We start from the raw sequence: 11,544 nt of genomic DNA on the forward strand, positions 1-11,544 counted from the left end.
CACCTTGGTAACCAGAGCTCTGCCTCGCAAGAGAACAGTCACAGAAAACAAGTCAGAACTAAAAAAAATATTTCATTTCATTCTGAATAAAAAACAGAACAGACAGAACTCTTGTAAATTCTGAAAACAATGTCATTGCTACGGAAAATTTCACAGAAATCATCAGGGAGTGTGGGGACCAAGGTGCTGCCGTGCCAGGAGCGCTGCCTCTCTGGAGTCACAGAGGAGGCTTTCAGGGGCCAGCACAGGTGGTGGCAGAGCCTGAATCAAGCTCAGGACGCAGCTTCGACCTGCTGCACCAAGACCCAGTGGCCCAGAGGGCGGCCAGGTCTTCAGGATCGCTGTGTGCGGGCGCCTTTGCGGCTGCGTGTGGCCCACATGCCTCGCTTCGAGTGATAGTGGTGGTAGAAGTGTCGCAGTCGAAGCCTCTCCACCTCCAGCCCTGCCTGCAGGACCCTGGGAGGAGTGGGTGGGACGTCAGGACCCTGGCTCAGGGCTGCCCTGGCGCCTGCCGGGGCCTGGGGGTGGGAAGGGTTCTTGGGAGTAGGGTAGGTGGAAGGAATTTTGTGGGTCTCTAAGATCCTGACAGGCGGGGCTCTGTCATTCCATCCTCACAATGGAGAACGGTGAGGTGTCTCTGAGAGGGCGGGCAGGGCAGTCACCTGTCCAGAAGTTCCCAGTCCTCGCCTCCCCACTGGTCACGGAACTCCTCAGTGTTCATGCCTCCTACTCGGTCAAAGTCTGATTTGTAGATCCCAAAGAGGCCAAATCCATTCACTTCCCAGTAACCTTGAGGTGGGGAGGATAACCATTAGGGAGCGGTCCTCAGCATGTTCTCGCCAGGGAGGCTAGAGGACCCTGGGAGGAATTCCAAGAAGCCTTCTTTTTCTTTTCTTTTCTTTTCTTTTTTTTTTTTTTTTTTGTTTTTTTTGTTTTTGCTTTTTTTGTTTGTTTTGTTTTTTTGAGACAGGGCTTGTCTGTATAGCCCTGACTGTCCTGGAACTCACTCTGTAGACCAGGCTGGCCTCGAACTCAGAAATTTGCCTGCCTCTGCCTCCCCCAGAGCTGGGATTAAAGGTGTGCGCCACCACCGCCCAGCTCCAAGAAGCCTTCTTACTCTGGGTGGGAGGGGGTGTCTGGTATTTGTTAATAACTAATGAACTCATAGGCTCATAGAGGAAAGGGGTCTCATGAACTCCGCACGACCTGTGTATGAATAGGGTTGCTCAGGAGGTTAGACTTGGGGTTTGCCCTGGTGGCTGTTCCTGGGGTACACTCAGGTCCTTACCGTGTGGGTCCCACGGTGAGCTCCCACAGCCCAGACGCATGACCACAGGGGCGAAGGCCAGCTTGCCCTCCACACAGTGCTTGCGGATGCTGTCCAGGATATTAGGTGGGAAGTGGATGTGCAGGTCACAGAGGAAGACGATGCTGCTGGGGTCCTGTAGGTTGGGAGGTCTGAGCCCTGCTCACCTCCCCAAGGTGAGCTCAGCACCCTCATTTCTTTCCCCTAAGCCCTTGACTGGCCCACAGACCTCCACTGCATCCACTCCAGCTTGCAGGCCTGCAGAGCGCTCGAAGTTTCCAGTTCGTCTCAAGTACTGGTACCTAGAGAAATGAAGGCACACAGCAATCATGAAGGGAGGTGGACGGTGTTGGGACAACTCACCTCCCGTAAGAGGAAAGATCCTTGGCTTTCCTAAGTAGTGGTGGCACACATTGTTACCGAGGTAGCTGGGCCGCACGCAGGGCTCGCTCCACATCCATGTCCTCGCTTTCAAAGTCCACTAAGATGATGTTGAAGTAGGAGTCCCCGGTACGCGCATGCAGCGCGGTCATGTCTGCCAGGAACTGCACCACCCAGCGCGCCTGATTCTTCACTGGAAGAGGGGGTACCACTGAAGCAGTGTGACTGGACCGAGGGGTTCCCACCTCCCGTCCCACCCCAAACGCCTCCTAGAGGTGCACATACCTGGTACAATGAAATGAACCATGACATCCTGACGCCAGGCCAGATGCAAAGGCCGGCAGAGCTCTGGGCGACTGTCAGGGTGAATTGAGGCGGCAGGAGGGGGCTCGGGACTTTCTCCATCTTCATCCCCAACGCGGGCTCCGGGCAATCGCAGGAAGACGTATTCGGATAGGCGCTGGCGGCGGCCTCCGCGCTCTTGCAATTCCAGTTCCAGAAGAAAGCGGCTTCCGCGCGCCGAATCGCGGCGCTTCTCCACGTTCACGATGCGTAGAAGCGAGAAGCGCCTGCAAGGCAGGTCTGATTAACCGAGGGTTGTAGCACCGCTCAACGCCTCCACGCGACTGTACTCTACTCCCCACTATCGCTCCCAAACACCGGTTGACCTTCCCAGTCTCACTTCCCCAGCCCAGCAGGAAGTAGGAAAGGGTACACTAGGGGGCGATGCAAGCCCCGGATTGTCGAGTCCTCCCAGATGTCTTCCTTTGCCTGTTTTTCTTTGTCCTGAGGTGATGTCTCAGTTCTCTCCTATGGCTAGCCTCCCAACGAACCACCAGGAAGCTGTTAGTTCTCCCATGTGTCCCCCTCATACCCCCAGCAGGCCCCTCATTTTGCCTCAGGCCTTAGGCTATTCATTTTACTTCCTACTCTCTGGTGACAGTACTCCCCTATAGGAGACCATTGGCATGACCTCAGATGGGAGTCCTGTGGTTCAACCCCACCCAAAGCAGGAGCCTTCTACTCCCAACCAAACACTTTGGGTTACTCCCTGGCGTCACCCACACCAGAGCCCCCAGCTGTGCCTATGACCACTCACGGTGGACAGTTCTATAAAGAGACCACGAGAGAGACCGCCCCATAAGCTGCTCTCAGGAAACCTGCCCTCTGAGCCACCTAGGTCTGTCCAACGTCACCAGCGGTGGGAAGGGTCTCATAGCCCCTTTTGAGGACTGTCACGCTCTCACCCTCTGGGACTGCAGCACATCTGTGTACAACCCCTGTCCTGTTTAAAACTTTGTGGTGAGCTTGGCTCTCAACACTGGCTGCCAGCAGACACCTGTCCCGCCGTTCCTGAGTTCAAGTTTCACAGAAGGTTCTCCCTTTCCTGAAGTCTGACAATGTACAGAACAGCCTCTCATAAGAACTCCCTCAAAGATAAACCATGGCCCTAATCTCCCTCAAAATGGGGTAGAAACAAGTTTGAAGACTGAGACCTAGGAGACTGAGGTTCCCTTGAGCTAGACACAGTCCCCTAGTTAGGACCCTGCAGTGCTCCACAAGGAGAGGTCTAGGGTTCCTGGGCTTGACAACTCTAGTGTCTCTGGTCCCTGAAAAGGCTGTCTGCCCACAATCTGGCTAAGCCTGACTTCTGTTCCCTATGGTTTGGGTTCATCCTTGGGTCTAGGTCTAAAGTGACAGATATGGGACTTGGCAGAGGGAAGAGATGAAGTCAGTCTTGAGTGGGGCTCCAGAGAGTCCTTCAACCTGGATAAGTAAGACACGAGTTACAGAGGGGGTGAAGGGGATCAGAGAGCTCGTGAGCGCCAGGGACGTTCTGAGATCCCTGCGGACACCAGCATGCCTTCTCTTCCGGCAGCCTCCTGCTCCATACCCGCCATGCCGCGCATTCAGCCGCTCCATGTACTGAGCCACCACGTCCACTGCTTCGGCCTCAGGAAGCTGCAGGTTCCCGGATACGTTACAGCGTAGGTCGTTCCAGTCAGAGCGCAGCAGCTCGAAGTCCATGGCGCCCACGCTGAACGTGCGCTGCCAGTCAATAGCGTCCTCACGCCAGCGGCCCGGTGGCCGCCCGGCAGCCCGCTCCTCCTCTTCCTCACTGTCTTCAGATGTGGCCTCGTCACCAGGGGCCCCATCCTCCTCCCCTTCTTCACCCTCTCCAGGCAGCTGTGGCCTGGAGACCTGAGACAAACTCAGGAAGGAGGTCACAGGCTGGGTTTCCACTGAGGAATTCAAGTCCACGGTGGGCGCCATGAGTCCCTGCCCATGCAACTGGCCCTCCCGGCCTCCCTGGCTGGTCTGTGCCCTGACTGGGGGCTTTAGTTCTGTGGCCTTGGGGCCACTGGTCCTATAGCCCTGGGTCCGAGGTGGATGTGGGGGCACCCGTAGCTGTACTCTGGGCAGAGGCTTGGGGCGCAGGAAGACACCGGGGAAGGGTGGCCAAGGTGAGTCTCTCAATGCCCTTGGGGAAGCCCGCTGTCCAGGTCGTACCCTGGTCACATACACCTTGGAAGGCGACTTCTCCACAGTTCGGGGAGGTGGAGCTCGCCCCAAGAAGAGAGGTAAGGGGCGTGGGGCCCAATTCAGTGCCCGGGAGTGTCTGAGGGTCTGCTCATCCAGAGGACTCGTTGTAGGTGGGGTAGGGCTGGCTGTAGTTCCAGTGGTGGCTGCTGGGGTGGGGGTCCTGTGGCTCTGCTGTACGGAAGCATCGCTGGGCTCCAGGCTATCTAACAGTTCCTGCTCATCCTCGTCATCCAGGAAGTCTGTAGAGAGCGTCCGGTAAGCACAAGTACCTGGCATTTGGGCTGGGAGGGTAGCAGGAGCCAGACACTCACCATCTGGGTTGAGGAAGAGGAAGGCTCGACGCTGAACTTCCTCCTCCTCATCTTCCTCTCCTTCCTCCTTGTCCATTTTCATGTATTTATAGAACCCAAACCTGAGGGAGAAAGTGTGTCACAGACCTTCCTCGTCGAGGCTCCTCATCCTCACTTCTGACAGGCCACGCCCTCACCTACCTTTCCAGGTATAGTGGGGACTCACGGTAGAAGCACTTGTTGTCTGTCTCCATGTGAGTGAGACGGGTATGGTCATTGGGGTAGATGAAGGACAGGTAAACCTGTGAGCAGGGCCGACAGCTTAGGGGTAGGGGTAGGGCCTGGGGTAAGGGTAGCTTTAAAACGGCTCCCTCACGGGGCACTTACAAACTGTAGTCCTTGGTATCTGGCTATGGGGAAATCCTTGAGGACATAGGTGGGCGCATAGGCACAGGGCTCCAGTATATTCTCCAGGATCAAAGGTTCCATCCGAGGAGCTGTGGAAAGGGCCGTCACTTGGTGGCTCGGCCCTCACCCCACTCCATCCTCCCCCTCCTCCGGAGCCTCCTCTCACTGAGGAAGAAGGTGTCCCTGGGGTCCGGCTGCAGCATGTCGGCACTGGGTTCCTCCTGTGGAGGGAATCCTCCTACATGGCTGGCTGGAGACTGGGGCACATGGGCCACATGGTCCATCTTCAGAGATGACTCATCTAGGAGTGGGAGGCAATCTGGAACTTTGGCCTCCCTTTTACCATGCCCGTGCTGAACCCAGAACTGTCCCCTCAGAACCCAGCCACTCCCCCTGAGGAGATACCCAGCTCGCACCTGTGTACAGGGAAATGTGAGCAGAACCGATGATCTCGAACTTCAGACCAGGCAGGAAAGCTCGCCACTGGGAGTGTGGGGACAGGAAAGAGGTTGGGTCCTAGTAGGTGGCTTTCCCTTCCCTTAGCTCATGGGTGAGGGACTCTACCCAGTGAAAATGCTCAAAGGATGCAAGACACTTGGTGGGGAGAGGGGGAGGAGCTAAGGAAGAGGCACCTGGCAGAAGGCCCAGAAGGTCGAGGAGTTCAAGGGGCAGATCCCTCTCTCCTTCCCTCCCTTCCTCTCTTCCTCCCTCCCTATCTCCCTCCCTCCAAAAGTTGCTGATTAGAATTTCTGACTCCACTTTTTCTCTGGATTTGCATGTTGCCTTCCTGAGATCACCGCTGGATTTTCCCTCAGTCCCTGACGTAGTATCTGCCACCAGATGGCCCTCCCCATGCCCCAGCTCCACAGATGCTCCCTGCAGATGTGTTCCTCCCACCCCTATTCAGCCTGTGCTCCTGTGGGGCTGACTGGGCTCATTGGGACCTTCGCATCAGTACCTCTGCTCTCTTCCCTCGGACCATCCAAACACCGAGTCTGCACTCTACTGAGTTGGGATGACTCAGTACTGAGGTGCTGAGGCCGAGACCCCCCAATGGTACTGTGGTCACTGTACCTCATCCCCCAGGCCCTGTCTTGCTCTCAAACCTTCCTCCCTAGCTCCCAGCTCCTTGTCTTTCTTCTCTGTGGTGGCTGACACTGATTTTCAATAGAATCACTGGAGACAAACTTCCAGGCATGTCTGTGAGGGAGGACCTAGATGAGGTTAACTGGGGGGGGGTTAAGGGGGGAAACCTACCCTAAAATGTGGGGAGCACCATCCCATGGATGGATGTCCAAAACTGAATAAAAGGGAGAGAATGTGCCGAGCACTAGGGGTCGTGTCTCTCAGTTCCTGGATGCAGAGGCAATGTGACCGGGGACCTCACACTGCTGCTGCCAGGATTTCCCTCCATCACAGACTGTACCCTCAAACTGTGAGCTGAAATAAACCCTTCCTTCAATTGCTTCTTGTCAAGTATTTTGTTATAGAGATAATCATGGCAACAAAAAGATAGTACACTTCCCAAGGCTCACCCTCTCGGCTTCCCATTGCTCCACACAGGCCAGAGGGATTCCTGTCATGCAAAATCTCAACTACCTCACTTCCCCCACGACAGTCTGGGCAGTTCATCACAGCATCGCAGGCCTGGCCTGATTTGGCTACCAGACTTCTTGGAGTCTCAGAAGATGCTAGAAAATAGAGGTTGGTCCTCCAGGTACAGAATTTAGAGGCTACACCTCCTGCCGTACACGTCTGCACTTCCCAATGTCTCCTGGTGAAGGCCATTCTTCAGTGCAGGCCCTCTGAGCATCCAGCAGATATAACATTCCTTCCTGATCCTGGTCCATGTCCCGAATATCTGCCTTATCTCCTAGACTGGAAATCCCTTCGGGTTGGGGACCACCCTGCAGTGACTGTCCAATGGTAAAGGAAGTGGATGGGGGTGGGGAGCTGTGGTCTTTGGAGCTCCTTCAGAGGGCAGGCCACACTCACACCCACTTCCACATGGTCTGAACCCTTGTCATCTTGCTTGTGAAGCAGTTCAAAGTAGTATCTCCGGGAGGCCATGAGCCTGTGGACATAAGGAGTTGGGGTTGTCTCCCACCAAACAGATTAAGAGGCCAGAGGGTCAGGACAGAATCTCACATCCCTCTGGGATGGTCCCTCAGCAAGACAGTGCTTGTGTAACCTGGGCAAGGATGATACCCAGCCTCCCTCTCATGTGCCAACACAGATGTGCATACACGTGTGAATGCATGCACTCTCAAGTTACTCACCGACGTGGCTTAGACACCTGAGAGCTGAACTTGGTGAATTCTCCAGGCGCGGTCCACTCAGAGCCAGTCTGGGGGGTGACACAGGGAGGACAAGGAAGTGAGCACATTCTCCTTGTGGGCATCTGACACACTGTCTGTGTTTCCAAGAGGCTGTAGGAGGTCCAGTGAAGACAGACGTGGTGTGGATAGAGGAGCTGGGGCGGGAGGTCAGAACCTACCTTGCCCACAAAGGCTACAAGCTGAGCGGCTGCTGGGCTCTCATCCAAGCTCAGCCAGAACTCAGAGTTGTCATCCGAAGCCACAGAGAACTGGATGTCTCCTAGTCCACAGGACAGAGCCTCAGGAAGCTGAACTGTTCAAGACATTCTGCCCCTGCCACACCCAACCTACTCACCATCTCTGGCTGGGTGGATGAAGCCAAAAATCCGGAGTCCGTAGTTCTTCCATTTAGGGGACACAGCTAACTTTGTCACGGTGGTCCGAGTCTGCCGGCAGTGCAACAACCGCTGACCCACAGCTCACGGCATGCCTTGCCCACCTTGCCAACCCGTACGTTCTTGAGGTACTCACGTGAGGAAAGAGTGGGAAGTGCAGGTTCCGTCTCAAGTGGCCCACCGCACCCCCACACCAGTCCTCAAACACGTGCAGGTTCACCTGTCCTTTGAACTAGGGGTCAGAAGGGATGTCAGCTGTCATACGGTCTGATCTACCCCTCCTCCCTGCCCAGACCAACCCAACAGAGCTTACCTCTTCCCGCCATGGGGGTGTCTGGTGGGTGAGGTTCAGTGGGGGTGGCTTCCTAGCTCCTCCAGGAAACAGCATGTTTGGGCCCCGCCCCTCGGGCTGCAGGAAAGAGTAGTCAAGTCAGAGTTCTAAAGGCAGGAAGTGTCACAGCTGCACAGTCCATCTAGGAACACGCGACAAAGCAGAACTTCATGGTTTCCCTTTTGCACATCCAGTCACATCACCAAAGTACTCTCCACACAGATACCCTCGGCACATCTTCCCAGACAGTTATGTGGCCACTGATCCACAACAGATGCATGCCGCTCAGCGACTATCCAGACACAGTATCCAGGCTGGGATGCTGCGACGCTCACGTGCAGCCCATGGCCATATCCACCCACCCGAGAGAGTGGCTCCTTGTGTTTTTCGTGGTCACTCCTTACCGCCTGCTCCTCTTCATGACTTTCACTGGAATCCTCTGCCCTCTGTGTGGATGATGCCACTCGGACACCCCGGCCGTCGGTCACACCTGTCAGCTTCTCACCATCTGCAGATGCACGTGAACCGTGTTAGAGCTCAGACTTTCTAAGGCCAGTATCTTTGTTGTTGGGGTCAGCTGGAGGGGCGGGGCAGGAAGGATTGCTGAAGACTCTGCACTTCTGCTCCATCACTTGGGGGCCTTCTAGACCCTCCCTTGGGTGGGCAATACAAAGTAAGAGCCTTTTACCAGCTTTCTCCAGTCCCCAATGAAAGTGTAGAGCCGGGCTATATATACATACTCAGGCTAGTGTGAAAATGTACACACTCACACCCATCTGGTGATCCTCTCAGAATGGCTTTGCCTTGGGAAGAATTCCAGATGGCCTAGCACCCTTGATGCCTTTCCCATGTGCTAGTGTGTTTGCCTTCTCTCTCCAGATCTATGTGAAGACATGTCCACCATAGCTCCTCCAGTTTGGGGTAGACTACTCTTGTACCTTGTTTTGTCCCACTTCTTGGACTTTTTTCCTAAGTTGCATGACCACTGCATCCCTGGGTGTCCACTCTTCTGGACTTGAGTCTCCAAAGGCAGGAGGTTTCATTTTTATCCCAGCCCTGTCCCTCTTGGCGCTTTCAACAAGAGACACTAGGGCCAGAAATCCTTCCTGTTTCAAAGCCACACCTTGCATGCACAACCGTCCCTCCGTGCAGATCTCAGAAGCTAGGCTAGTGGAGAGGCACAGCTGATACTAGATGAGTCCGAACTGTCTCTAGGTGAGGGGTTGCCTGTGTGGTCTCTTCCCTTGAAGTTCTGGCAGTGCTCCACATTCTAGATCCTTTCTTGAAAAGACAGGAAGTAAGCAAGCAAGATTCCCGGTCAAATTCCCGGAGCCTGGCCCGGATACCCACAGCCCATCAAGCTAAGTCCAGGCATTTTGAGTATGGGGGGGACTTTCTGTAGTGGCGTCTCAGCTCAGGCCACCACCACTGCCCTGCAGAGGCTAAGCCTCAGCACAGAAGGTGCAGAGACTTCTGCCCCACCCTTACTTGGAGGTATCCGTAGTACAGGCTGCTGGACACCCACTGAATGTTGCCTGCTCAGAAGACTGATGACACTGTCAGGAAAGCCTTAGGCACATGCAGCTGCTCAACTTCTCATAGTGCCTGGTGGGCCCCAGGTGGCCACACAGGAGATGGAGCTTCAGCCCAGAGAAGAGAGGGTGTGGCTAGCCCCCATCTGTGCCACCCAGGCTGCTTCTAGCAGTGCCACTGGGCAGGGCTGATCTTCCAGGATCCAAACTAGATCCTACCCACCTAGGAGTCAGAGCCAGCTGCCCTCATGAGCAACCTTTAACAGCAGGGCTCCCTGTCTTCACTCCTTCCTGGCTGGTCTCAGACAGAAACAAAGTTGCTCAGGAAGTCAGTTGAACCCACAAGGGCAGCTGATGGGGGCTGGCTTTATTGGGTGCTGGGTCAGCTCTGGGTCCAGACTGATCTCTTAGGGATAGAGTTGTGGCAGGATATCTTGAAGATGTCACAGCTGATAAGGTACATGGATTGGGATGACCCATGGACTCTCTTGGGGGGCTGGGATCTGTCTCAGATCCTTGGCCCAGGATCTGGTGGATGATGTTTGGAAACAGAGGGCCTCTGCAGGCAGGAGGCAGGAGCAGGGCTGAAAAGGGAGTTCTGGATCTATCAGGTGGAGTGGCCCAGGATGTTGTGAGCCAGTGTCCCTGCTCTGAGACTTTAAGAGGAGAGACGCTTGCTCCTCTCCCACTTAGTCCTCAGCTTACCAGCCTCCTCCACAGAGATGAGCCCTGTGTGGCTTGGCTAGGCTTCTCCAGGGTCATTCCCTGGTCTTTTTCTACCTAGCTGTATTGATGTTCACCCTGCTCTGGAGTTTCACCCCCAAAGTGTGGATCCAGTGGCCACCGTCTCCAGAGGTTCTCCCCGGATTCTTGCCCACAGGGCTTGGGAGGCCTAAGTTGCTTTGTACATCCTCTTCCCACTCTTACGTGCACAAACTACAACAACATTTACTCAAGTTAGCGTCGGTCCCTAGCACCCAGACATCTCAGTCCACAGTCACAGGTGTACCCAGGGTTTCCAGCTGTTCTGGCCCCTCTAAGCAGCTGGATCCCTCAACACCACCCTTACCTCCCCACCTTCCGGCAGATGAGGAAACTGAGGCCCTGCTAAGTAGGCAATGGCCTGACAGGCCTCTTGGCCGAGGGCACCGGCTCCCCCAAAGACCCACTGTTAACTCCATCACCACCGGATCTAAGTCAGATTCCAGGGTCCAAAAGGTTAGGGATGAGCCCCGAGGGTCCCTAGCGTTACTGCTGACGTCACTGGGCGTCCCGCCGAACAGAGCCGCGACCCCTCCCCCAATATAGCGGAGTTGGGAGGAGCAGGACAGCAGGGGCTCTGTGCAATCAGACCCCCCCGCGCCTTGGGAGACCCGGGGCCTCTCGCCACGCGCCATCGCGTACCTCGCCCGTAGCCCAGCCGCTGGCGTAGCGCGCGGCCCGGGCGCACCAGGCTCCGGTGCACATACGTGAGCCAAGCGGCACAGGTGAGCAGCAGCAGCAGCAGCAGCAGCTTCATCTGCTTGCGGACCTTCTTCACCGGGAACCACGGCATCGCGGCGCCACAGTCAGGGGCGTCGCTGCGGCCCCCCGGCCCCTCCTGCCCCGCCCCACATCCCCCGGCCCACCCTGCTGCGCTCAGCGCCTGCAGCACCGCATGGTCCTTTGTCCGCTGCAGGGGCTACGGGATTCGGCCACGACTCCCGGGCTGCTCGGGCCGCGGTCGGGGTGGGCGGCGGGAGCGGCTCCTTTGAGGCGCTCCCCCGCCCGCCCCTCCCGGCTGCTCACGCTCCTCTGGACGCCGCGGGACCGAGCAGCATCCACGCTGCGGTGCTACCCACCGTGAAACGGGACCGACGGTCGCGTTGACCGAGCCAATCGGCCGCGGCCAGCCCGCGTACAACCAATCCGTGATGCTCGGAGGCGGGGTGGCGCGTTAGGGTGTGCCAGAGATCCACGCGACGCGCGCATTCACCTGGTGTTCGCCGGTCGCGCGCCCGGGGATGCGGGGGTTGTGGGGACCAAATCTGTGCTGAGGG

General features: G+C 56.4%; 1 protein-coding gene across 1 annotated transcript; it reads right to left on the bottom strand.

Moving 5' to 3' along the window:
- Window positions 1-106: 106 nt before the first annotated feature.
- Window positions 107-11,234, bottom strand: B4galnt4 (beta-1,4-N-acetyl-galactosaminyltransferase 4). Its single transcript, XM_052195945.1, has 20 exons — window positions 10,910-11,234; window positions 8,378-8,481; window positions 7,956-8,051; window positions 7,779-7,874; window positions 7,603-7,693; window positions 7,427-7,527; window positions 7,209-7,276; window positions 6,925-7,003; window positions 5,346-5,412; window positions 5,096-5,230; window positions 4,909-5,018; window positions 4,723-4,823; window positions 4,543-4,643; window positions 3,582-4,470; window positions 1,973-2,256; window positions 1,727-1,880; window positions 1,536-1,608; window positions 1,289-1,442; window positions 663-789; window positions 107-456 (listed from the first exon to the last, which is right to left on the bottom strand). The coding sequence occupies exons 1-20, from the start codon at window positions 11,058-11,060 to the stop codon at window positions 333-335; spliced, it is 3,105 nt and encodes a 1,034-aa protein (XP_052051905.1). The 5' UTR covers window positions 11,061-11,234; the 3' UTR covers window positions 107-332.
- Between the last annotated feature and the right edge of the window lie 310 nt (window positions 11,235-11,544).

The sequence above is a fragment of the Apodemus sylvaticus genome, chromosome 1 (genome assembly GCF_947179515.1).
Source record: "Apodemus sylvaticus chromosome 1, mApoSyl1.1, whole genome shotgun sequence".
In the NCBI taxonomy this organism is placed as follows: domain Eukaryota; kingdom Metazoa; phylum Chordata; class Mammalia; order Rodentia; family Muridae; genus Apodemus; species Apodemus sylvaticus.

Excerpts from the sequence above, each read along its gene's own strand:
- B4galnt4 (XM_052195945.1), bottom strand. The coding sequence starts at position 11,060 with ATGCCGTGGTTCCCGGTGAAGAAGGTCCGCAAGCAGATGAAGCTGCTG. Across the intron at positions 7,694-7,778 it reads ACTTCCCACTCTTTCCTCAC|ACTCGGACCACCGTGACAAA; the intron begins GTGAGTACCTCA and ends CACTGCCGGCAG. Across the intron at positions 4,824-4,908 it reads GATACCAAGGACTACAGTTT|GTTTACCTGTCCTTCATCTA; the intron begins GTAAGTGCCCCG and ends CCCTGCTCACAG.